This window comes from Sphaeramia orbicularis, chromosome 17 (assembly GCF_902148855.1).
Source record: "Sphaeramia orbicularis chromosome 17, fSphaOr1.1, whole genome shotgun sequence".
Taxonomy (NCBI): Eukaryota; Metazoa; Chordata; class Actinopteri; order Kurtiformes; family Apogonidae; genus Sphaeramia; species Sphaeramia orbicularis.
This window is the reverse complement of record NC_043973.1, coordinates 28,942,700-28,970,556: the sequence shown is the minus strand read 5'-3', so window position 1 is coordinate 28,970,556 and position 27,857 is coordinate 28,942,700. Positions and strand designations below refer to the sequence as shown.

Genomic DNA, 27,857 nt, shown 5'->3' with positions numbered 1-27,857 from the left:
TACGATTTCGATTATTACACGCAACGATTACAAAAATTATGTAATCGAGAAAAAACGATTATTAATTTTTAGTTGTTTAATTCACGCGCACGCAAGCTACCATGAGCCGCTCTGCCCCGCCCCCCTCTAAGCTACAGCTGCCTGCTAGCCGGTAGGTCCACCCAAAGAGGAAAGTTGTACCTAGCGGTCTGGAAAAATAGCAGGAGAATCGCAGCAGTAGTGCTTGGTAAACAAAAAAGGCAAGTCAAATTCAATTGTATGGAATCACTTTGGGTTTGATGAAGAGCAAAAACCCATTACGTGCAAAAAGTGTTTAGTAGTTGTGTCCGCACCGACCGGTAACACAGCAAACCTTTTTAACCATCTAAAGTTTAACCACCGCGACCTTTATCATAATCTTATGAAAAACTAAAACACATAAAAAAAACTCCGTCTACAACTTCGTCCGCAATGCAATCTTCAGTCTCCGAATCTCTTTACGCTGCAACTCCCGTATTAACCTAACTGAAACCTCACAGCACGCCACCGAATTTATTATGTTTCATACTACATTGAACATACTTGAATTTATAATTTGCACTTTTTGTGAGTTTTTTTTTTTTTTTATTGCTCCAGTTCTATGGCAAGTCTAGAGCAGTTTAATTCCAGTGCACTATTTGTTTACAAAAGGAAACATACTTGAATTTACAGTATACTTATTTGCATTCAAAGATTTTTTTGTTTCGTACAAAAGTGAACATACTTTGTTGTAATGGTTAAAAGCTTTATTTATATTTAAAGAGTATATCTTGCATTGTTTTGCAAGAAAAAAATAAACAACTTTAAGGTTAACAAATAATCGTTTTTAATAATCGCGATTTCAATTATTGCTAAAATAATCGTGATTATTTTTTTTTCTATAATCGAGCAGCCCTAATATTCAGTGTAGTTTTTGCATTTCACAACTTCATCTCAAGGGCCAAACTGAACCCTATGGCGGGCCGGATTTGGCCCCCGGGCCGCATGTTTGACACCTGTGTTCTAAAGTTTTCGCAGTATTCAAGCCAAAGCCGCTACTCATCTCCCTCTTTCTGTCACTCAGTGGACGGAACCGCGGTGACTTGACGTGCATACCCTCTATACTTGAGTCCCAATAGGAGGAGCATTCAGGATCATGTTGTTGACAAAGGAGCCCTTAGAAGTCTCCTCCCAAAGCCTGGCGCGCGCCCAGCTGCCATACACAAGGACGCACGCGGCGTTTGGAGGGCTGTGAGCTCGCGGACAGAGTTGGGACCTGTACTCTGTCCTATCCTGTCCAGACCTTTATGTCCCTCTGAGTTACGTCTGTACCCCTAAGTTGTACACGCAGTAACCGGAGAAGCGGCCCTGAGTGACAGCCTGACGGTGCGTAACATAACGGAGGAGAGAGGGGGTGGAAACGGTGCGAATAAGCCACACAAAGAGGAGGGCTACAGTCCGGCTGCTGTGTGCATGTGTGCAGGCTGCCTCTGTCCCATACTCTGTAGTAAATGTGTGTTCTAAAGGACTAGCCTGGGCTTTTACTGGTTTGGTCAAGTCCTGGTGCTGGTATTATCTGAGAAAAGTCCAAAGGTCTGAGCAGAGGAGTGTTTTTAGGAGCGCACAGACGCACTTGCCCAGCTGTGATTCGCTCCTCTGCTGTGTACTGATCGTCGCTGTGGCTGATTTATTTGTTTATTTTTTTTTTATTATAAAGACACAGTTCATATAAGACAGAAGTAACATGTCAGCTACGCGGATGCGGATGCTTTCACCTAGAAACTTTTTCAGCCGGAGTGATGTGTTACTATCCGGCGGCGGTGGAGCGCGGCGGCCCGGCGGCAGTCAGTCCGTGGGTTCCGGGGGCTCCGTTGGTTCCGGGGTCCGATCACTGACCTGTCCCTCTCTGTCCTCCTCTCCCGGTAGAGCTCTGTCCAGTCTGAGCACAACGCGACGCGGGCTCCCCAAAGAGAAAATGACCGAGAATGGCGTGGCGACCCGGGCCAAAGTGTTGACCATCGACACCATGAACCCCACGGTGAAGAAGGTGGAATATGCCGTGAGGGGGCCCATTGTGCAGAGAGCCGTGGAGCTGGAGAAGGAGCTGTCTGAGGTTGGTGGGACACATGCATTTACATTCTTTTATTATTTTTCTTTTCTTTTTATGCATTTGGCAGATGCTTTTTTCCCCCAAAGCAACTTACAGGGGAAAACCAATCAAATCACTCAATCAATCAAATTTTATTTATATAGCCCCAGATCACAACAAAAAGTTATCTCATGACACTTTATATATAGAGTTGGTCAAAACCAGACTCTAAGCCAATTCACAGAAACCCAACAGACTCTTTTCTGTACATCAGTCTGGTATAGGTTAGGAATCAGTACAAGTTCATTCAAAAAACATGACCTTTTTTACACTTAACCCTTTCATGCATACTGGTCACTACAGTGGACAGCTATTCAAAGCTATTCTCTTATATATTCATGGATTTTGTTGTTTTAGTTCCATATCAGCCAACACAGTGGACACTTACGCATCATCCCATTCACTGCAATTCATACCATTACTGTAACTTTGCTGTTCTTGATAAACCTGATCTAGAGTAACATGTTCAAGTGTAAATAAATTGCTTGTTATTGTTATTAAGCTGTAATTAACAGTTTTGTTTTGTTTTGTTTTTTTTGCATATTATCTCCACAAAGTGAGTAATGACTGGTATTAGAGTGTTAAAATGTGAGAAAACATCAGAGTAGCAACATTAAAAATGTCTGGTAAAGGTTCATACTCACTTCCACATATAATTTTTGAAGATAATTCATTTATCAGATAAACTAGTAAAGCAGATAAACAAACAACTACCCCTGTCTGATAAATGAATTACCTACAATGAACATTAAAATGTTTTTATTTCATAGTTTTCACAAAATAAATCAGTAAATACATGTTTCTTCGCTCCAAAAATTAAACGTGTGATGTCCAGCTGAGTGGACATTTTTGTGGCTCCATGAAGAATTGGTTCAGAAGAAAGTTTTCTTTAGGCATGTTTTTTTCATGCCTAAAGAGGAATAAAAACACTCAGGAAAAAAAATCTCAATTAAGGGTCTCATAATTCATGCATGAAAGGGTTAAGGACTCCCAGCTTTTTTTGTCACAACTTTCAAAAGATTTTTTTTTTTTTTTTTTTTGTATCAAGTGATTCATCTTATCACAATATTATCCTCTGCATTTTTAAATTTGTCAGTGAAAATCCTGTACAATTTCCTTTATTCCATTTACTGACCACATAGATGTTCATAAAAGCTCAGAGTAACTTCAGAGGTTATTAGATCAAATCAGAAAAAATAAGAAAAAGTGACTTTTTCAACAAAATATGTCATTATCTGAATATATAGCAAGCATGTCCAAACACTGTCATTTATCAGACTACATGGGTTTTGTTGGTGAGTCATCGTTGGAGAAGATGGTGTTTCCATGTTCACTATGGAGCCTCTGAACGTTCAAATGGGTCATATGTGATGACCATGAAAGGATGACAAACTGTATTTTACACCAATTGTTTACACGTATCGATAGGATTTGTGGATCAGCATTTATTAAAAAAACTTTAGATCAGTAGATGATTTTGGTCGATGGTGGATGTTTGGGTCTTTATGGGTTAAAGAATAAAAACCTACTGCCATATCTGCAAGAACAATTTAAAGGGGTCATATTTGGATAAACCCACTTTTATTAGTCTTTGGTATATTTATTTGTGTATTTGGATCTTAATAGTTCAAAAAGTTTGAATTTGAACCCTCCAGGTGCTGCAAAGCTATCTTTATATTCATTTTGGCAAAAATCAAGTGGATTTCTACGACCCGTTTTAATTCCTGCTTAATTTGTTATGTCTATAACTAGTTACGTCACGACATTTGCACATATAACTTAAGGTCAAGACTTCTGAAGAACATTTCTCCGAGTATGACATAATTGTTTGTCAACAGCAGCGGTTGTAGTCCATACTGAAAATATGTCCAGACTTCAAGCGGATTACCTAAAAGGTTCAGTTGTTAGTTCTTTTAACGAACACAAGTGGCTGAACGGGACAGAGCAGCACAGCCAACAACCTGGAGGGGGTGGGGTATGAAGTGGCTCATTTGCATTTAAAAGGCCAGCACTCAAAACGACCTATCTGGTGTCATTACTCAGAAATAGGGTTGAAGATGGGCTTGTCGAGTTGAATTAATGAAGAATCCAGACCCAAGCATAGCATTTACAATTTATGTAGACCACAGTTTTAAAATGCATAATTCCATTTAGAAAAAAGCAAAATATCACTCCTTTAATGAAATGAGGTCTTTATGCTTGTTTGCTGTTAAATCTGTCTTTTGACCATTAGTTATCAACGTACGTTTTTCCATTAATTGCACATCAGCAGGTTTCCATTGTTTGTTATTTGCTAACTATTGCAGCATAACCATTTTCCTCAAAGAGAACTATGTTATCACTTGAAGGTAGTTGCAGGCCAGGCCACTACGCCCTCTTATCAAAGTCCGTCAGTTAATAAATCTACAGGTTGGTCAAGTCAGAAAATCAATGGACTTGTGTGACCTAGATGATGTGTTTCACCAATGTATTTCAACATCTGCATCCTACTTTTCCTCAGCGTTAATCTGTAACCCCTGTCACTCATTTCAATTAATAGGTTATAGGTTTTCACCATTTTGTGTTGTTTTAACCCAAGTTTTGCTTTTGTTTTTTTAAATTGGGGTAGAATGAATGCTGAATGAATATCTGCTTCATTTTACCCCTGTAGGTCCCTGCAGTCCTCCTATCTAGCTCTATACATTCAGTATGACTAAGATATTAAGGTTACAGATTAAGAAAAAGTATATGTTAAAATTAAGATAAAATATAAATTGTTGCATTCCGTAACTATTAGGCACACAGTTTTTTTCCACTTTGCATTAAATGCAAAGTTGTTTTTAACGTGTTCCACTTTTTGGCACCATGTAAAAACATTTGTGCATTTTAAAGCGCTGCCCAATCTCTTCCTGTCACTGCGTTTATGGTGATGTGGCAACCAGCTGTTAGTGTACTGAGTGCAGTCTGGTGTGAACACTGTCCTCTCTTGAGTGCTTTGCTCAGGAAGGGATGAGTAGGCGAACAGTTTCTTGCACAGGTGAAAGCCAAGTGGTGTGAGCTGATGAGAGACTGTAATGACAGCGGTGAACTTTTAACCAGATGGTTCACGAGCACCACAGATTTTCTCCTCTGTTTACTCTGACCAGTGCTCATCCACAGCTGATCCCCTCTTAGCACGGGATATTTATTTCCTTTTAAACTTTAAGAGTGTGATCAGGCATGAAATATTAAACCATAAGTAATCACAGTTGGATTCAGTTAATAGATGACAGCATTTTCTGGATAGAAAAAATGAGAATTACAAGGCTATACTTTTTCCATGGTGCTTGCACAGGTCTTGAAAGTCTTAAAAAGTATGGAATTTTGAAATGCTGTTTTCCAGACCTTGAATAGTCTGGAATTTTGTGTGAAAGTCTTACTAAAGTATGGAAAATCAAATTTTAGAATATGCTCAAAGGACCATAATCTTGTAAGATAAGAAATACATGAGGAAAGCATATAAAAAACTTGATATGATTTCACTAACCGGTCAGTACTGGAATGATTCTAGTGACTTGTTTGTGTGATTGTTACGGTCTCCAAACAATAAGAAAGTAAACTGGCTCAAAGGAAAAGGAGACCCCAACATGAAGGAAAGACACAACGGAAATTAAATGATTTAAAGGATTTTATTAATCAAGTCAAACAAATGCAATCCAGATAATTAACAAGGAAATCATTTACAAAAAATAACAGGAACTCAAAAGGCAATACATACCAAAATGAACTCAAAGAACCAAAAGGACCTGAGGCGCCGGCAAAAAATAATAAAATGGAGGGGGAAGGCAGGCCACCCCCTGTAGGGATGTAGAAGCTGCTCCCCCTCCCTAACTGAAAAGAACTCTCTTAACTAAATCTAAGAATGAAAAGATTGACCGACAGCCACCCCCAGGCCAAACTAAAAGAATATAACTTAAAGGAAAAAGCTTCCTAGCCTAAGGCTAAAGCTGTGTGATGGAGGGGGTTGCTGCATCTGGGTCTCCTGAGGCATTCAGCTGACTGGATTTTTGTAGCACCCAGGCTGACACTCAAGGCAGCTGGATTGCCAAATTAGCTGCAGGTGTATCAGCCTGATTTTGAGAGAGCCACAAACAAGGTTAGACAGTGGATGATGTTATGGCCCTACGCAACAGTGATATTCATGCACTTTTGTCATTTTCATAGGTTTTGAAAACATTTCTCTCAGTAAAGCATACAGTATCTTACTGTAAATTATTTATTCATTCATTCATACATTTATTAAAATAAACTTTTCTACTACACACAACAGGAACAATCTCAACCAAAAACATAGGCATGCAAGTATAAAAGTACATAAAGTCAAAGTCTTTTGAAAAAGTCTGGAATTTTTATTTGGAGAAAGAGCAGGTGCCCTGTTTTTCTTACTATTAATCAACATTCAGTCCAGTTTCTATTCATCACATTCTCATCGAGGACAGGGAGTGCAAAGTAACTTCTGTGATCATTCTATCCTGATCCTGCCAGTCTTTAATAGTACGTTGGTAGAAGGAAAAAATGTTCCCCAACTAATCAGCTCCAGTTGTTGTTTCTCAGCAGCTTTTGTCAGACTTAATTATGTCTCTCCTAAGATTTTAAACTGTCCTCCTAGGATTTATCTGAACTTCTTCCCCTTCAATTTACAGAAACCTCTTTGTCCGACTGTGGTTTGGATGGTGTTGGATTACTGGGAAACAGGTCACAGTGATTTTCTTTCTTTTGTTGGTGAACTGAACACACACACGTGAAGACACACTGCAGTTTCCTTCTCCTATTTCTTACACACTTTGTGATCTGGAACTTTGATATTTCCTGATTTTTTTTTTTACATTAAAACTGCTGCCTCGTTCTTGCAAAGTAAAGATGAGATGTTTTCCGTAATCATCTCCAATCAGTGGATAGAAACAGGGCTGAACAAATAAGGCAGAACATGCAGTTATGGCACTGTTTGCACGTTCTTTGTTTTGTCCTAATGAGCTGCTCGCTGATATGAAGGGGGGGGGGGGGACCTATTGAAATGCTTTCTAAAGCTCTAACAGTTGCTATGGGGATGGGCACGCAGGTCTGGTTGGAGTCAGATTCTTTGCTTACTTGTATTCTGGAAAGCATTATGCAAAAAAGAAAAAAATATCCACAGTGTAGAAGTCAGGATGAGTTTGCATACCCCAAGATTTGATCTAAATGTGTAGTAATTTTGGAGTAAATACACCTGAAGGAAACCCCAATATCTTGGTTTGTTTCAGTTGAGACGTTATACAGAGGGTTGTGAAGTTATGAAATCCATTGAAGTCCTTGGGCTTTACATAAAAACCTTCACTTGGAACTTCAGTATTGTTTTCTGAGCTGTATCATCAGTGATGCAGGAGAAAAAAAAACACATTCCTTTTCGTCGGAGCAGAGGTCAGTTTGGTTCCAACAGATCTTGATCCTGAATGGGCAGCTCCTTTAACCTAGGGGTGTGATTTGCTCCGTATAAAGTTATTGGCTCACACTGAGGAGCCGCCTCTAGTCTGTGACCAATTAGGAAGAGACTTGCGTTTGTACAAATCTGAGATGGATTGAACAAACCAAACAAATGTGTCTCTTTACTTTCTGCAGGGTGTTGGTGGTGTGAGGTTTCGCCTCATAGATTTTTTTCTGCAGTCACGCTGTTCTGAACATCTGGTGTTCATATTTGTGTTGGTGTACACAGAGTCCTGCTCTTCATGTTTGTCCACTGTCAGTCACCTCAGCTGCTCTGGAGATTATGTTTTAGGAATTGTATATTTTTGACCTAGATATCAACAGTTTGTTTCCCCCTGTCTGTACTAAACCGCTGTGCAACAAAGAGCTTATGTCTCTGTGTTTATATGGTCCAAGGTTAACGTAGTCACCATGATAAGCTAGTTTACACAGTTTAAACTTTGCTCTCATGTTAACTTGCGCTATCTACTTTAACGGTTTTGCTGGTTATGTATGTCGAAAGCGGTGTAGTACTTATTAAATAGGATTTTCACATCACTGTCTGACTCTAGTGCTGTATTGTAACCTTCCTTAAAACAGGGTTTTATTTGTAGTGTTGTGTAGTTAGTGTTCATGTTAGTTCTACGTGAGCAGTAAGGAGATGGAACAGCTATAAACTTGCAATGAACTGAGGTTAACGGTCTAGTGTCTAAAATTTGCAGGGGTTTTAGGAGAATCTAATTGTAGAGTTGTAATTTAAAATTTAGGATTGTGTTTTATTAATATATAATCACAAAAAAAATTATGTTTCTACCGTTAATAAGAATAGATTTCTTCTTGTCTGTTTTCAGTTTTGTGGTGGTTGACATCCAACATTAATTGTTGAATATATAAGGTCTTATGTATTTATAGGCACATGTTCGTGCCTACGATAGAAGCTGGTGTTGTACATTGTAGCTGCTGTCGAGGAGCAGAAGAAAAGCAGTGAAGAAATGGAAGCAAATGCAAGGATTTTCACAAAATAACAACCCATGGCCATGTCCTTTTCAAGGATGTTGGCAACTGAGACATTCGCTTAGACATTGAGTTAGCTAACAGGAACAAACAACACAGAGTTCAACTTAAAGTTCTCAAACATACATGCATGTGTGACCTGTGGCGACAGCACTTGGCTGTGCTGGCACTAAACAAATTTATCGCTTCAAAGAAAAGTAGATGTGCATTCAGTTTCACCAATTTATCATTTATTGATATATAATGAAATTAAAATGATAGGAAGTCCTATGAAATAAAGAAACAATAGTTAAAAGACAAGTTACCTTTATTTAAACAATTATTAATTCAAAGTTAAAACGATTCTTTTAAAAATAGACACAAAATAATATAAGCTAAAGTAAGAGTTAGGCAGGGTACTTACTGTGGGGAAACTCTATCACAGTCCATTGCTATACACCAATATGTGAGCACCTCCTGAGCAAAAAAACAATATACACTACAAAATCACAGCAAACAAAAGGGACAAAACACTCATGTGACCGCCACCATGGGTCTGCCCCACATGCAGTTGAATCCCACGCACACTCCCCACAGCTCGTCTGCCTGCCTAGGAAGGGATAAAACAAACAATGCTAATGTCAGTTGGTCCAGGATAACAACTTTTGTCCAGTTAAGTTTGACAGTGTTCAGTATAACAGTGGGTTAAAACAAAGTCATGGATGCAGTTCATACAGTTTGAACACTCAGAGGGTCAGTGCATCGGCTGTCCTATGGAAAAGAGAAATAATCCAGCTCATCACCCCAGTATGATACAGGCCCCTAACATAGGCCAAACAGTTTGGATGGATTATTGTCCTGGTCAGCAGCCTGGCACTTCAGTCTGAAACTGGGTAAAAGCATTATTAGAGGCAGGCCTCCACTAAAAACACAAACTAACTGTGGGTGAGGCCTACATTTTTGACACAGGCCTATAAAGCAGACAGCAGGGGTCACACCAGCAGCTCTGCCACGTCTAAACTACTTTGCAGTGACATACAGTCATCAAATCACATGTATTTTAAGACACTCAAATGGTTTCATAGAGCTCCTTTATAGTGATGTTACATCTGACACTCAGGCCCCGAAGCCTGTATCGAGCAAAGGGGGCGCGTCCAAATGAAGCCTGTCTCGAGGCCTGTATCGTTTTTCAGAGTATCATGGGACAAAGCTGGGGAAGTTATATCAAAAAGAAGGAATCGCCTGAGCCCCAACGCTGACAATTTAAAAAAAAAAATTCCTGAATAAAAATAAAGCACCTCCAATTGTCAACCCAGTTTGCCCATTCTCAAATGTATCCCAGTCACACAAGGACTTTCTGTAACTGTTTATCCACAAATACAGCCACATACTGTATATATATATATATATATATATATATATATATATATATATATATATATATATATATATATATATATATATATATATATATATATATATACACAGTACCTTATTGATTTACCACAACTGATCTATTGACACTGTTATACCACCAGTATTACTTCATTGATATACCATGATCCGGATAGATTAATTTCATCTGGCTTTAGAATACTTCAAATGGAGATTTTGACATAATACTAGAATAACTAGAGAAGCACTCGGAGAGCGCAGACCTCCGCCAAGGCAGATCAGTCCCCCCCTCTGATCACCACCAAAATTTAATCATTTGTTCCTTGTGCCAGTATCAACATTTCCTGAAATTTTCATCCAAATCAGTCCATAACTTTTTGAGTTATCTTACACACAGACAGACAGACAAACAGACAGACAAAACAAACGCCAGCAAAAACATAACCTCCTAGGTGAAGGTAATTACGCTAAGAGATCCACCAGCCCACATGTAACATACCAGCAGATGTCAGTATTCCCAAATGAGCTGTTAAATGGAGCATTCTCTGATCAGGCTTTTGGTGAAGCAGTTGGCCAGAAAGATTCAGCATATTCATGGGGCCTCATCACATCATTACTACTCCCTTACCTGCCACACACCTGACAGCCACCCTCTCACTGGATCCAGGTCAACTGGCTCTAATTAATAATAATAATAATAATAACTAGAAAAGCACTTGGATAGCGCAGACCTCCGCAAGGCAGATCACCCCCCCACAATCACCACCAAAATTTAATCATTTGTTCCTTGTGCCAGTATCAACATTTCCTGAAATTTTCATCCAAATCCATCCATAACTTTTTAAATTATCTTGCACACGGACCGACAGACAGACAGACAGACAGACAGACAGACAAACCAACGCTGGCAAAAACATAACCTCCTTGGCAGAGGTAATAATAGATTAGATTTCTATAGCGCTTTTCAAGGCACCCAAAGCACTTTACATTATTGATCCATTATTCATTCATTCTCACATTCACACTCTAGTGTTAAACTCCATTTGTAGCCACAGCTGCCCTGGGGAAGGCTGACTGAACCGTGGCTGCCAAATCGCACTAAACGGCCCCGAACCGACCACCACCAAACATTCATACGCCAATGTGAGTGACACTGGAGGCAAGACGGGCAAAGTGTTTTGCCCAAGGACACAACGGGACAGAGCAGGATTCAAACCGCCAACCTTTTGCTTATTGGATGACCCGCTCTCCCTCCTGAGCCATGGCCACCCTAATTATTATTATCCCCACCTGAGGATGTCCAATTATCCCCATTAATTATCCCCACCTGGCCTTATAAAGGCTGTAAGCCACCCAGTCCAACCCACAGAGGACAGGGCTGTCACCTTACCACTCTCACACATGCACACGTCTTATGTATTGAACCTTTAAAGAGTACACACTAACCTTTAGTGAGTGTTGAGTTACTATCTCATTAAACAAAAAACCAGAAGGGACAAACCAAACGGTAGCTCTAGAGAAGGTGTTTTATTTTTGGTTTTCTGTGGCCACTCTGGTATCACATATGTAATCTGCAATATTGAAACTTGTGCTGTCTTGCTGAAATTTGAGAAATATCCAACCAGCCAACAGTACAGTACATCCAACTCTCCCTGCTCATGGTGTATCCTGCCTGTGTAAACCGGTGAACCCACTGTGTGCTCTGCAGCTGCTCAGGCCTCGGCCCACTGTGGCGTGAATGTTTATGGAAGAGTTATGTGTGTGTTAACGCCTGTGCTGTCAGTGCTTTATGGCTGTGGTTCTCAACTGGTGTGGCTTCAGGACCCACTATCACCCCTCAGTGACAAGCCACGACCTAAACTAATAAAAGTTAAACTTCTTAAATGCATTTAATAAAAAAATGTTGTGTTTTGAACCTGAGATAATTCAGAATATCACAGTGCGCCAACACAAAAGAAAAGTTTAATGATAAACTGACCAGCAGGTGGTGATGCTAAATATGGAGATATCCCCTTTAACACTAAACTAAGTACATTTTAACCAAAACTAAAAAGTGCATTCAGTCACTTTTTCAAGTATTAAATGCACTGAGGTTTTTGTCCTCAGCGTAGGTAAAACCATATCTGATGCAGTCATTGTCGTTCCTGAGTTTCACCATGATATGAGAAGAAATCTTTGAGTCTTCCTTTATGCTGTGAAAATCTGGTGTTAATCAGCATTACAGCATATTACCGCCACCTGCTGTTGGGGAATGTGAATGGGCAGTGCTTAACTCCATAAAAAATAAAGCATGGGATTGGTTTCTTAACATTATTTTTTCCCAGACAAAGGCCTGTGACCCACTGAAAACAGGTTTGCGGCCCACCAGTTGAGAATCACTACTTTATGGCACGGTGCGGTCCAAATGAGTCCAAAACCAACTGCATTTGTGTACCTTCATCACTATCAAAAAACACCATAAAACATTACTGCAGTGGTTCCCATCCTTTTTTGGCTTGTGACGCCATTTTAACATCACAAATATCTGGCAACCCCAGACATTCATAACGAAGGCGTTTTTGTGTTGGAGATGTCGGACGAAGAAATCTTTCCATTCTCTGTTCGATCTGGTTTTCTGACTGCGACTGTGTACGGGCAGGTTGAAGCATAGTAACGCATGTGGTCACATGATCAGGTTACTAAAGATATACCCTCTCAGATATCATATTCTGCATTTTATTTGGGCTTGATTTTTATTTGGAAAGGTGTGTGGTGTTTTAATTATAATGAAATACATATTGAATCATTAAAAAATATTTTTTATTAGTATTATTTTCTTATTTTTTTTATCAATTACTACAAATTTCAGGTGACCCCATTTAAATTCCAGGTGACCCCAAGGTTGAACAACACTGCGTTAGTGTGTCTGAAGTGAAGAAAAACACTTGCTCCACAGCTCTATGTGGACAGTTTAGTCATGTGTGTTCTTTGTGCTGTATTTTTCTTGCAGGGAATCAAGAAGCCCTTTGCTGAGGTCATCAAGGCCAACATTGGTGACGCGCACGCCATGGGCCAGCAACCAATCACTTTCTTCCGACAGGTCTGTTCCTATGCCCTTCACCTAATTTACATCTAAATTTAGAAGCTCCCCTATGACTTCTGAATATTTATAATGCTGATTTGTTTCTCTTTTTAAGAAGTTGCTGTTAATCAATATCTCTTCTTGTCTTTTGCAACAATCCATGTTGACTTCTGTGCGATGTCTCATCCACACTTTAGACTCACACCTGTCTCTTGTTTCTCTGTTTCAAGGTCTTGGCCCTTTGCTCCTACCCTGAACTCTTGAATGACAGTACATTCCCCGAGGATGCTAAAAGTAGAGCACGCCACATTCTGCAGTCCTGTGGAGGGAACAGTATGGGTGTGTAGGTCTCCGTTGGTTTTCTGTGCAAGTACAATAAGGTTTTAATTGTCACCTTCAGTCTCTTTGTAAGATTCTTGAGTTTTAATCACGGGCGTTTTGTGTTAAATCCAAGCTGTTTCAACTACATACATTGTCTCTTTCTGGGTCTCCCTCAGGTGCATACAGTGCCAGTCAGGGTATTGACTCTGTCCGTCAGGATGTGGCCAGATATATTGAGCGAAGAGATGGTGGTGTGTCCTGTGACCCTGACAACATTTACCTCACCACAGGAGCAAGTGACGGCATTGTGGTAAAAAAACTCAACCTTTACCTTGACTTTGTGTCACTATTTCACTTTTACATTACATATACATTCATTTGTTCAAAATTCATAATATTTTACTGATTGTGTTTAAGCTTTAATATGTAGCATTTATATGTTAAAGTATCTAAAACTGATGATAATTGAAGATACGGGATAATTTTACCCGATATTGATTGCATCAATAGCCATGGCAAACAGATATTCTATTTGATGAGTAGTCAGACACACAGTTGCTTGTAGATGTGTGTACTGAGTCTCTGCTGAGCTTTAGTCTCATTTACAGACGCATTGCTTCTTTTCTCACTGCAGTCTGTCTCAGACTCTACTGCATAGGGGTGGGATGCATTCACTAACTCAATCTATACTCAAATGGCCAAAAAGTTTGTTTAAATCACTAAACCTTTTTTTTTGAGTTCGTCTAAATGCACAGGCCTTTATCTTCATTATATTGACAGTATTAAAATACTTCCCCATCCTGATATTTCAAAGTTTAGCCAATGAACCTGCCTCCTCCAGGCTGCAGTTCTTACAGGACACTCTAAAGTCTACGAAACTAACAGCATTATTATCAAACTGTATGTTGTGATAAATTGATGCTGCATGAAATAAACTGATAAAGTGGAAAAAAACACCCTGCCTTAGCATGATAATCTCTTTAGTAACATCTATATATTAAACGGGAAGTGGACTCTGTGTGTGTGTGTGTGTGTGTGTGTGTGTGTGTGTGTGTGTGTGTGTGTGTGTGTATGTGTGTGTGCGTGCGTGCGTGCGTATGTGTGTGTCTTGGGTATCACGCAAAATCCGGAAAGAGCTAACTGCTGCAGTTTGACGTACTTACGTATTTTTGGTCAAAGAAGAGACTAGCAAAAACGGCAAGTTGATAGCATGAATGTTTTGGGAGAAAGAAGTAATTTTGGAATACAATAGCCTTACAGTCATGTTGCTATGCCCGTGACAGTTGACAGGAAGCGCAGTACCATGCTGCATGACGGGAAATGAAGTTAAAAACAGGAACAACGCATTTACTGACTTTCACTCCCTAGATCCATATTGATATATTAATTGTCGTTCAAATTTTAAAGAATGATTTACCAAAAAAATTTTTGTGTCAGCACTTATAAAATATACAGATCTTTTCATATTTAACATCTTTTCCCAAAAGCCAGCTCTCCTCAGCATTAAAACTACCATATCTGGAACCAGTGGTTCCCCATGGGTCAACGCGCTAGTTAAGTTTAATATTATTTGTGGCTATTTCATTGAAATGAAATTACGTAACCTAAATAGAGTTCTTCATTTTTGAGAGACACATGTATGTTCATTTGTATATATGCAACAAACTCGGTCATTTAATGATATGGAAATTTATACTGACAAAACAAATATTTAAACATACAGACAATTGGAACAAAAACAATTTATTCCCATCTAAAAATCCTCCTTTCATAGCTTTAACAGTTCACACTTTTGGTGTCTGGACTGTTAGTTTCTCCAAACATTCCTCTTGTAAAACCTACCAGGGCTGTTCTTGGGTAGTTGGATAATTCTTTGTAACCTTGTTATCAAGTTCATCGCAAAGTAGTTCAATATGATTTAAGTCAGGTAACAGACAGGCCATTCCATTTTAAATAACACACCTGCTGACTGTCTTCTCTCTAAGTAACCCTCACAGACGTTGTATGTATGTTTCAGGTCATTGTCTTGTGACCTGTATCAATGCTGACCCATCAGACTGTTTTGTTTTTTTGCTGCATCAATGCTCTCAGTCATGCTCTATTGGGTTTTTAACCTGCATGTAAATGATGAGTTAGCATGTTCTCCAGATCTGTTTTAGTGACATATTTTTACGTTTTTCATCCAAAATCATCTGTCTAAAGTGACAGTTTGATGAAAATTAACCTTTTTGTTCATATAAATGTATTTCTACATTTATATATTCATTTCATCAACATAAATCTTCACACTGTTAAATTACCTTGCTTATTATGGATTAGCAAAGGGATATACGTGATTCCCTCAAAAACTGTAAAATACTATTTGCAGAAAAAATTATTAGACAATGGTTATGCGATCCACTACTAACTCCTGTGTGTATCATGTGACTAAAACAGACAGAAAAGAAAACATGGAATGCCTAAAAGCACTGTTTTTGGCAGTACAATGCCATAGATATTGATGTAAGAACTGAAGTGATTTTGGTTATTATCAAGAAAACATGGAAAATGACTAGATATCAGCTCTGAAATTAAACTCTTATGAGCTATTTTTGTTGTTATCATTACATTTGTCCAAACAAATGTTCCTTTAGTTGTACCAGGCATTAAAATGAACAAGAAATTGAAGAAAACAAGGGTGGTCTAATAATTTTTCCATGACTGTATGTGTTCCTGAACTTTTAAAAAACACTATATACATCACCAAACATACCCTGAATTAAATTTTCATGCCTTGTCTGTGAATATGATTTCTGCCTTACTTTAAAATGAGGCTTTCTGTCTGTAAATGGAGTTGATGTTCCTGGTGTTCCACTATGTTGCAGCTACATGTTTCTGCTGTAGCCTAGAACATTGCTTGTATAGTAATGTGTTTGTAATCTCTAATCTCACCACTACATGTACGTTAAATATGACCTCATTTATCATAATGAGCTGAATGTTGAGTAGAATTTGAAGTAAAGCCGTCACTGGAGCACATTAACAGTATCTTCCTTTTGTTTTCTTCACCCTTAGACCATGCTGAAGCTGCTGGTCTGTGGCCAGGGGAGTAACCGTACCGGCGTCATGATCTCCATACCTCAGTATCCCCTGTATTCGGCTGCTTTAGCTGAACTGGGCGCAGTGCAGATCAACTATTACCTTAATGAGGAGAAGTGTTGGAGTCTGGATATCAGCGAGCTGCAGCGTGCGTTGGATGAAGCCAGGCAACACTGCAACCCTCGAGCCCTGTGCATCATCAACCCTGGAAACCCCACAGGTCCCTAAATGGTGTTTTCTCAACCTAACGTCATTTCCAGCACACAGACAACAGCCCATAATATCCCACAGCTTTGTAACAGCATTATCATGATTAGGTTACCACAGTGTCTATTCATATTGAGGCTGGATGACATATCAACAGAGCACATTCAATAACAAGTAAAACAAATCAAACATATTTTTTCTGCTACTTGATTAAAAAACATGAAATCTCATTTTCCAAATAATCTATAAGAGCAGTTTGACTGAAAATGATCACAGTTTACTACGATTTTAGGTTTGAAGGTTCTTTTAGTTTGCTGCTCTCTCATGTTACTGTAATTACGTAAACCATAGCAGACCACCATATCGTTGCTGTCGGACAGAAACCTCGTAAGCAGAGGTGGGTAATCCCAGCTCCATAGAGTAAAAGTCCTGCCATGTATTTGTTCCAACCACTCACTGACCCAGCCCATTTGGATGAGCACAACTCCTCATCCAGGTAGACGGGATAATTAGTGGAATCACCTGTGTTAAGTGAACAGATAGAACCAATACATGGCAGGACTTTTACTCTAAGGAGCTGGGATTACCCACCTCTGCTCGTAAATCCATTTTTGGTCTTTTTTTTTTTTTGTCATAACACAATTCTATTGGTCAGTCTTTATGTTGGCCTGATGGATTTAGAAATATTTAACCAATGAAAAGGGTTGAATAAGCGACTTGTGACTATATCTCTTGACTCAGGGGTTCCCAAAGTGGGGTACGTGCATCCCCAGGGGTACTTAGAAGAAGCCCAGGGGGATACTTGAATTTTTGGGGAAAAATACATTAAATAAGTCATCATGTACTAAATACAAAATAAATAATGAGAATTAATGCTGAAATATAAAATACAGTAAATACATTCATATAATAGTTTTATTGTCAATCATCTTGTTTAAACTTTGGCAACATTTTAAGAACATTTTGATTTTATATTATTCAAAATCAATTTGAGTAGCTAAGTAATTATGTTTTGTTGATGAAGTCTTCATTTATTAATTAATGATCAATTTATTTATTTTCTTATCAGTGAAAGAGGGAACTTTTCAGTTTATATTTTGCACACAAAATTTACTTTAAAAAATGTGTTATTTTTTATATATATTGCAGTTAGATATATGTATATGTAAATATAAACAGACACCTTTGGCACTGGAACAAATTTTGACAAATTTTTTCAATCAAAAAGGCTGAAGTGAGAGTTCGGGCTACTTGGCTAAAAAAGTATATTTCAGGGGGTACTCCACTGTAAAAAGCTTGAGAACCACTTCTCTACTATATCTGGCCACATTTTGCAGCATTCAAGCCAGCATGCTTTTCTTGCAATTCCTACCCACAATCCTCAGCATGTTAAGCCTCTGTAATCCAGTAGGTGACAGTAAGAAGGTCAGAGGTCAAGTCAACATGTTAAGAAAATGTACTATGACCAAACTCTTTTCAAACTCCATGCAACAGCACACACTTTATAAGTCAACTGTAGCACATGTTAAAAGTACAAAGAAAAAGTTTGCAATTTGAAGCTCAGCCTGTGAATGAATATTTTTTTGTATATATTACAATTAAATATATGTTGTTTGTTCACAAACTTCTGAAAATATAAACCGACACCTTTGACACAGGCACAAATTTTGCCTAATTTTTTTCAATCAAAAATGCTGAAGCAAGAGTTGGGAGTACTTGGCTAAAAAAGTATATTTCAGGGGTACTCCACTGTAAAAAGTTTGAGAACCACTGTCTTAACTCCAATCATTTACTTAGAATATACATTGTTTTTCCAGTTTCCTGAAAAATCGCTGTTTTAGACATAAGAGGTTTCTGCCTGACAGCGACGCCCAATATACTAATTTATAATATAAAACAGTTTCACAATGAACTGAAAGTATTTCTATACTCATTATGACATAGAAAATCTTCATCATTGAATTTTGCACTATTACTTTGACAGAAAAACATGTATTAAACCATGATTATTGAATGGTCAGACATCTGCAGCCTCCACGAGCTGGAGTCACAGTCTCAACTCAGATTAAAGCAGGCATAAACACACTCACATTAATGCTTTAAAAGACTTATTATGCAATGCTGTCGGGAAAATATATTTACACTGATAGTTAGCCTGATTAAAATTCAACTTACTGTGTTAAACTTCATAATTTCCATACAGATTTTTTTTTGATGCATTGAAATTAATCATAGAGGTTTAAAAAACAGGATAGTTTGCAGAAAAAAAGTCATTATTCACCTTTTTTTGAAATGTAAATTTGTTATTTAGATGCAGTCCTTGTATAAAGATTCGTTCAAAAGTCAAATAATGTGGTGAAAATTTCATCATTTGCTATGATTTTAATATGCATTGTAGGAAAAAATATCACTGTATTAGGTTTTTTTGCTGCAATAATTCATAATTTTTGTCTCCTTTTCTTGTACATAGTTTTTCAACACCCATTTCATGAACTGTTTGCAGTTGAAGGCACTAGATGGCAGTAAAATGTCACATCTGTCAGTTAAATGGAGCGTCCCTCTGAACCTCCTTCTCTCCTACAGGTCAAGTTCAGAGCAGACAGTGCATCGAGGATGTCATTCGATTTGCAGCGAAGGAGCGTCTCTTCCTAATGGCTGATGAGGTAGTGGATCTGCCCCGTGCTTCAACACCTCCCTGTTTTTATTGTTGTTTTTTTTTATATCTGTGATTGTGTCCCGTTCTCTCAGGTGTACCAGGATAATGTTTACGCCGACGGGTGCCAGTTTCACTCTTTCAAGAAGGTTCTGTTTGAGATGGGACCAGAGTACTCGAACACAGTAGAGCTGGCGTCCTTCCACTCCACCTCGAAGTGTTACATGGGAGAGTAAGTCATTTTCAATCCATGCTGTGTTGTCTTCTCTGTTGTACTTTTGTGTTTTCTCCCTGCTGCTTGGTCACATTATGATGATGCATTTCTCCCCCACCCCCCTCCCCCAGGTGCGGCTTCCGTGGAGGCTACATGGAGATCATCAACATGGACAATGAAGTGAAAGCCCAGCTGACCAAACTGGTGTCAGTGCGCCTTTGTCCACCTGTTCCTGGACAGGCTCTGATGGACCTGGTGGTCAACCCCCCACAGCCCGGAGAGCCTTCCTACGCCAATTTTATCAAGGTACAATCATCACCAGTATAATGCAGGCTGTTCTCTATTGTCCCAGTTTTATAATAGTGTCATAAAATACAGTAATAGTTCATTAAATGTAATTACCTTTTTGCAGGTTTAAAATTAAGACAAAAGTTTTATCATTTATGCTTTTCTAAAGATATACAGTTTTAGATTAATGAATATTATGTTTTGTTATTATGATGCCTCAGCCAGTATTTATTGTTTCATCCTAAAATCTGTGAAACCCGTGTTTTTAAATGTGTAAGTGTAATTAATGTCTTTTAAAAGAGAAAATTGTGGGGTTTAGAACCTCAAAAATGTTAAGAATGGCCTCCATTTATGAGACTTCTATGATAAAATTACATATGTAAAGGTATAATATGTAGTGTTTCTGTGTTAAAATCTCATCATTAAATGTAATTACCTTTTTGCAGGTTAAAATTAAGACACAAAAGTTTTACCATTTATGCTTTCCTAAAGACATACAAACAATTTTAGATTAATGAACAATATGTTTTGGTATTATAATGCTTCAACCATTATTTATTGTTTCATCCATCATTTTTCATCTTAAAATCTGTGAAACCAGTGTTTTTAAATGCGTAAGTGTAATTAATTTCTTTTAAAAGAGAAAATTGAGGGGTTTATATCTTTAAAAATGGTAAGAATGGCCTCCATTTATGAGGCTTCTTTGATAAAATTACATGCGTAAAGGTATAATATGTAGTGTTTCTGTATTAAAATCTCATCTAATCTAAAACCACTGAGGCCTACGTTACATATTAACAGACTAAGATCATTTTACCAAAAGTTATAGGTTCAAATTCAGAGAAATGTCTTTTAATATTAATTGTAACATCATTGGTTCAATTAATTAATTTGGTGGCCCCAGTATCAGGTTTAGGATTATACTGTATTACTAGAATATGGTAGCTGTAATCTCACTTAATAAGCAGTGTTTCAGCAGTAGTTCATAATTATGGATATGATTTGTATTACCTGCACTTTATTACCTGCATGACCTTTTGTAACACAGAAATCTATTCAGTTGAAAATTCAGTTCATTTATTCATATGTTTCAATATGAAACTACTGTAGCTCACTATGACATGCAACCAGTGCCTTAACCACTAAACTAATGTGTACAGCAATGTTAATATCTAATTTATGATTAGATAAACGGACTCCTTTAATCTTAATTCAGCGTTTACTACTCCTTTAACTAACATTTCTAGCTATTGTTTACTAGGAATGCAATTCAGTTATGTCAATATGTGTCACCAAACATAACTTAGATAAAATTTTAACACATTAGCTTTTATGTAATTGTGGTTTTTCACCAAAGTCAACAACTCTGCCTGAGAAAGCCTATAGCGGCAGTAATGACTTGCTGTGAATTTAATTGTATACTTTATCGGAAGTGATTCCAGGCAGCTAATGGGCATGGTCAAGCGGTTACGTAGGGTAAAAAAATAGTTCAGATGATAATGAGTCGGCCCACATTTACCTGGCATATAAGTGTAATACATGGATGGAAAGGGTATTTCTAGTACTTTGAGACCATGTAAAACATCTGTTAATTTCAGCCATTTTCACTGAAATCTTTGTGAAAAACCTGTCGATTACATGGGGTAAAAAAACTACATTAAAAATTGGCAAATATTTCAGCATATTAAAAGTTGCAGTTTTCACTTGAAGTTGTCTAAATTAACATACCAGAGTGTCAGGTATATTGTTGACTGCAACTCCTGGAATTTTGGTGAAAAAAAAAAATCTGTCTAGGATTGAGGAATATCAATATGAAAGGAAGTCTTGTTACGTAGGGTAAAGTGATTATGGTTATGCAGGGTAAATTCTCAAGTCCTTGAGGCTGGTAATCAAAATGATCTGTAGCGCACAAATGATTTCATATTATCCCAATATCATGCTTGGAGTGAATAAGTAGAAATAATGTTTAAAACCTAGAATCATTAAGGTTGAGATATAAACCAGTACTCTCTTGGGCAAGTAAAGCATGAGACAAAAAATGTAAATGTGGACATCAAATATAGTCTTTTAAAACAATGAAAATCAATCCGTAATCTTATTTTTATTTTTTGTAGACATCATTTACAAACGGTAAAGTTGATTTTAGGACTCCCAAACAGTTATGTAACAGCTACAAATGACAAAATAAGTCGATCTTAAAGTTTGTTTTTCACCCAACATGTTCATAGTCTGCACAGTATCTGTCAGGGTTTTTGCTCCATCTCATTGTTTGAGGAAGACAAGCAGAAAACTGTAGGTCCTTGTTTTCTTTCCAACCAATAAGGTCAGGGGGGAGAACAACTTGGCATTACTGAAACATAATGCTAAGGGGAAGCTTTCAGAAAGGACAGAAACAGTACATTAGCATATCTTTACAATCCCGACTGTATGAAGACTTCTTTCAGAAAAGCTAGAGTTTGACAGTAAGAGGTAAACAACTCCTTTGCTGCAATAAAATCATGTAAAAGTCAAGGCATCAAAAATACTAATGGTATACACTGTGTTTTCCTTGACGTCTTCTGTTTGTTTTCATTCTTATTCTTTGTTTTCTGCTGTACTTTTCTCACCCATCCAGGAGCGCACAGCTACACTAAGTGCCTTAGCGGAAAAGGCCAAACTCACAGAGCAGGTTCTCAATACTGTGCCTGGAATCAGATGCAACCCTGTGCAGGGGGCTATGTACTCCTTCCCATCTCTAACCATCCCTGAAAAGGCTGTTCGGGAGGCCAGGGTCAGTCTTCAATAGAGTTTAATACATGTTTTAATGGCTCCAGTTTGATGAGATATTGTGTTTTCAAGGTATGAGACGGTGGTTACTCAATAGTCTTTACACAACACTTTTATAAATGATCTACTTTATTCTGTCATTTATTACTATTTCTAAGGCCTCTTTCATCATCTATTGCACATATTTTACTAAACACAACCAAAGTAGGTGCACAGTACCACACTGTTTATCCAGGTTCAGCATCATGCACATCCGCTCTCTGGTGTGTCCTGGGAATAAATGATTTCCAATAGTCTGTTGTTTCACTTCTGTCCTGACGTTGACTGCTCAGGTGGAATTTCAGGGAGGGTGGATGAGTTCAGCCTCTGAACATCTTATTAGCCTTAGAGCAGATAAAGGTCAGAGGAGCAGCTGACCCATTGTCACATGATCAATCCAATGATCACACAACTGTAGCATTAGGGACTGTGGTTTTAGCAGAGGTATATTAACAAACAGCACAGGGTCTTTAGCTTCACTATGGACCATTTAAAGAAAATGTGTTGACCACAGCACTCAGGTTCGTCTGAAGCTGGAAAGTTTTGTATAAAAGGATGTGAAAATTTTATGAGTAACATAAAAATAGATGTACTTACATGAAATCATTAACCATTTCTTTGTTTTAGTCAAAGCAACTTGAGTAAAAACTGTTCCCTAATGATGTAAAATACTGATAATAAGAGGAAAGAGGGAAGGATACTTTCGACTAGTTGTTGACAGCATTTTGATTTTTACATTCAATTACTGAATATTTATTTATAAGCAGTGGTCCATGTTGAATGTCTGCTACCAAACATGCACTCTGCCCTCATTAGAGCTAATAGAGCCACCTGATTGGTTGGCAATGGTGCCACAATGCAATAAGTAGGCAAACTATCTTTACCTCGCCCCCCCCCCCCCCCCCCCCCCCCCCCGAAAGGGAGGCAAGGGGTATTGTTTTTGATCTGGTTTGTTTCTTTGTTTGTTAACACTCTAGAAGCAAAACTATTGGTTGAATTCATACCAAATTGAGTTTATAGATTACCAGTGACCCAGAATAGATCTGATTACATGTCAGGAAAAGTCGGTCAAAGTTCTAATTTTGTTTTAATTTTTAAAATCTTTTTCCTTCTCCCATTTATTTATGATTGGTGACATTTCAAATGGCTATAAAAACATCAGTTTTGTTTCAATTTACTTCAAAGTTGAAATTTTTTATGAATTTTTAAAGTCTTTTTTTTTTCATTTACATATTATGGGCAAAATTTCACATGTCTGTAGCAGCAAAACTACAGGTTGAATTCATACCAAATTGGGTTCATAGATTGCCAGTGACCCAGAATAGATGTGATTACATTTTAGGAAAAGTAGGTCAAAGTTTCAAATTTTTATGAATTTTTAAAAGCTTTTTTAAATTCTTTTTCTCCCATTTACTTATAATGGGCAAAATTTCAAATGTCTATGAAGACATCAATTTTGTTTCAATTTACTTCAAACTAGGCACATATATAGAGCCAATTAATATGCTGACATCAGCACATGCATAGACATGATGACATCAGCTGGATCGATGACAAAATAAGCTACAGTTCATGTGAGGGGCGGGGTTTGTTGTGACTGGCACCACTTGTTACATGCAAGGAAATTGTGTTCATAAAATGTGAATGAGTAACATAAATTTGTAAAAACGTAGTGGAGTAGAAAGTACAGATAATTGCCGCAAAAAGTAATGGAATAAAATCAAAAGCATGCATTATTATTTTTACTAAACTAAAGTACAGATACGTAAAAATTTGCTTAAGTACAGTAACGAAATACAAATACTTTGTTACATTCCAACACTTTTCATAAGTACAGGAATGAATAGATATGTGCTTTTGTTCTGTGGTTCTCGTTGACCTCATACTTTCCCTGGTGCCATATTGTGTTGTGTGGTTTTGTTTGACACTGTGTCAGGACAAAGGCCAGCAGCCAGACATGTTTTACTGTATGAAGATGTTGGAGGAGACCGGGATCTGCCTCGTACCTGGAAGCGGCTTTGGTCAGAGGGATGGAACCTACCACTTCAGGTGCAGAATATAAGCAAAACAAGTTGTTCTTTTTTAAAAAAAAACAAAAATGTTTGATAATTTTGCCAGCCTATTAACACATACACCCTTTTGCCTTCTCCTCCTCTCTGTTCAGGATGACCATCTTGCCACCGACAGACAAGCTGAAGATCCTGCTAACAAAGTGAAGGAATTCCACCAGAAATTCACCAAGGAATATTCTTAAATGCCTACGTTTTCTTCTTTTTTTGCCAACCACAAGATAAGACCTCAGCCAATCGGTCACTATGACGTGCCTTTCCTTTTGTGGCTCTGGTGGTCTCTGTGATGACGCACTTCAGCCTCAACATCTGTCTCATTTGGACATTTCTTAACAGTAGATTATGCACTTTTTTGTCTCAAGATTAAACAAAAAAACTGGAAATGAAGAAGGTCCATACAGAGACATGTATCACTTTAGAATGAAGTATGTGGCTTTATTTACTCTGTGTTGTTTCAGCTTTGAAGGATGCATGTACTGTGCATAAAACACCCTGTCTCTGTCATTGCCAACATTAAAGAAAAGGTACAAAATGATGCTGCAAAAAATCATAAGTAAAGCCAGTTAAAATGTGAAGTTTCTGCAGGCAGTTCTTTTACAGCAGAAGTGTAGAAAAGTCTCATTTGCATGATTCGAAAATGATTTTGCAGAATTACAATATATGTAACATTATGCTTTGTTTTGGAAAACCTGTCTAATTTTTTTTTTTTTTTTTTAGAATTTATAGTTAGGAACCATGTATTTGCTTTGACCATGAGCTGGTCCTCCTTTGTACCATGAATACTTCACTGACTAATTAATTGTTAGATCATGATGTGTATATATTTATAGTATGAATTGATTTCTCTGACTCATTCTGGGAAGGATTAGACACAATAGTTTTAGTATTTTGATGCTTCTGTCTGCTGTTTTTATGCCGTAACTGATCATAAACATTCAATGTTTATTCCATCTCTGCATTCATTGTATTAATTATGCAAAGAAGAACTGCAGTAATTACCGCTGTTCGGCAAACACTACATCATCGCATTTGAATCAGACATATTCCGTAAGCCCATACGGAAAAGCACTTCCTCACATTATGTATTTTAAACTTTTTTTTTTTATAATCTTTTCTAAAAGTAAGAGAAGAGTTGTTCGTGTTACGCCGAGATTGAAACGAGCTGGAAATGAACTAAGGAATGAAAAACATCCTCCAATATAGTTATAATGGTGGGTGAAAACACTCATTAAATTCCACACATTAACTGTACTGTCTACCTCAGCCAGCTGTGTGCAGATGCTGAAAGTGTCACTTCTAATGATGATCTTGCTCAGCTCATAAGGTTGTACTTGTAAATACCACAACTGCTTTCATCATCTCGATTAATCTGTCATCTAAATTATTGCCTTGTAAGCAATTTCAAAGCGAGCTGGGGTGATGGATGGAGGTTGTGTGTGTGCGAAAGAAAGAGAGAGAGAGATTGAAGGACTACGTAGGAACTGAGTTAAAGTGAAGCATGTAGTTTGAAGGGGGTTTTCTGCTCTCTTCCGCTCTACTCCACAGTGGCTGTCAGCTTTAATTATCTCTGACAAAGGCCCTCCTGAATCCTAATTATACTGAGCTTTGTCTTTCCCCTCACCGTTCACTCCAGCTGCATGACGTGCTCACACATCCCAGTCATCGTTGCCGTAAATTAATTGGCCGCGTTTCATCTCCTGGACATCTTTTGGGAATCAAAGGTCATCATTAGTGCGGGTGAGGATGTAGGGCGACAGAGGGAGACAGCCATGCATCAGACATGAGCGCTGTCATGTGGCTGTCCCGGTTATGACAACGACCAGTCTATATCTACTCTGAACAGTCTACCAGAGGCTTCATAGAACTGACCACAACAGCTTATTAAAAGGCATTGGCGTCTGTGTATTGATAATCAAACTTCCTCCGGTGTTCTGTAAATGATGTGTGGAAAGTGATGGACCAATGTGTGTAAGATTCCTTCATCAGGTCTTCACTTCACCTGGCATTTAAAACAGAAACGGTAGTGATTCCACCCAAAATGTCACAGTGACTCACAGAGGATTCGATGTCTCAACTCTTAATTAATTCGTTACGCACTTAAAATGTTCAGATAAAATCCAGCAGTAAAATGGAATCCTATTCATTTACAGACCAAAATACAAAATCGTCACATTTTCATAGGCCAAATAATAAATGAAAATACAGTTATTACTAAACAGGGAGGGTGTTATTATAGGTAATGTGTCTAGGGCAGGGGTGTCAGACTCATTTTAGTTCAGTTCCACATTCAGCCCGATTTGATCTCAAGTGGGCCGGACCAGTAAATGATAACAGTAAAAAAAAGGAAAATTCTATTATGATCAGGTTCATGTCTAGAAAGTTTCCTTAAAAATCTGAATAACATGATCAACTTGAATTGTCTTGAGAAAAACAAGTGCAATTTTAACAATGTTATACCTCGGTTTATCAGTTTATCATTTACACATGTGCGTTACAATCACACAAAACATTTAGTAACAGGCAGAATATTGGTAAAATTGCATTTACTTTTCTTAAGACATTTCTGTTTGTTCATATTTGTTCAGGTTATTCACATTTTTTGTAAGTGTATGGTTTGGTAATGTAAATATTTTCATGTAATTTTACTTTTTTTACACCAAAAAACAAAAAGAAAATTTGGGGTTGTCATTATTTATAGGTTATTATGATAATATTTCACTGGTTCTGACTCACTTGAAATCTAACTGGACTGTATGTGTCTGTATGTGAAACCTGAATAAAAATGATTTTGACACCATTGATTGCTAATATCTTCAGTGTAATTTTTGCAGTTTTTCACAAATTCATCCCGCAGACCAGATTGGACCCTTTGGCGGGCTGGATTTGGCCCCTGGGCCACATGTTTGCCACATGTTTGACACATGTGGTCTAGGGTTTATGTATTTAACCCTTTATAGGACACTCATAGAAATACTCTTACATTCAAAATGTCAAGCTCAGTGTGTTTTTGGAGGATATAAGACAATGATTCCCAACCTTTTTTGGCTTGTGACCCCAGACATTCAAAACAGACTTTTTTTTTTGTTGCTAAAATTAATTTGTTTTTGATCATGTAATAGTTTTCTATACTATGTTGCAAATAAATGTTAATTTTAGACACATTTAGTCTA

General features: G+C 37.8%; 1 protein-coding gene across 1 annotated transcript; it reads left to right on the top strand.

Annotated features, from left to right (window-relative positions):
- The first annotated feature begins 1,501 nt into the window (after positions 1–1,501).
- gpt (glutamic--pyruvic transaminase) lies at positions 1,502–25,637 on the top strand. Its single transcript, XM_030159875.1, has 11 exons — positions 1,502–2,110; positions 12,981–13,070; positions 13,283–13,391; positions 13,550–13,683; positions 16,428–16,671; positions 19,242–19,321; positions 19,407–19,543; positions 19,657–19,831; positions 22,428–22,583; positions 24,555–24,667; positions 24,783–25,637. The coding sequence occupies exons 1-11, from the start codon at positions 1,742–1,744 to the stop codon at positions 24,832–24,834; spliced, it is 1,659 nt and encodes a 552-aa protein (XP_030015735.1). The 5' UTR covers positions 1,502–1,741; the 3' UTR covers positions 24,835–25,637.
- The last annotated feature ends 2,220 nt before the right edge of the window (positions 25,638–27,857 follow it).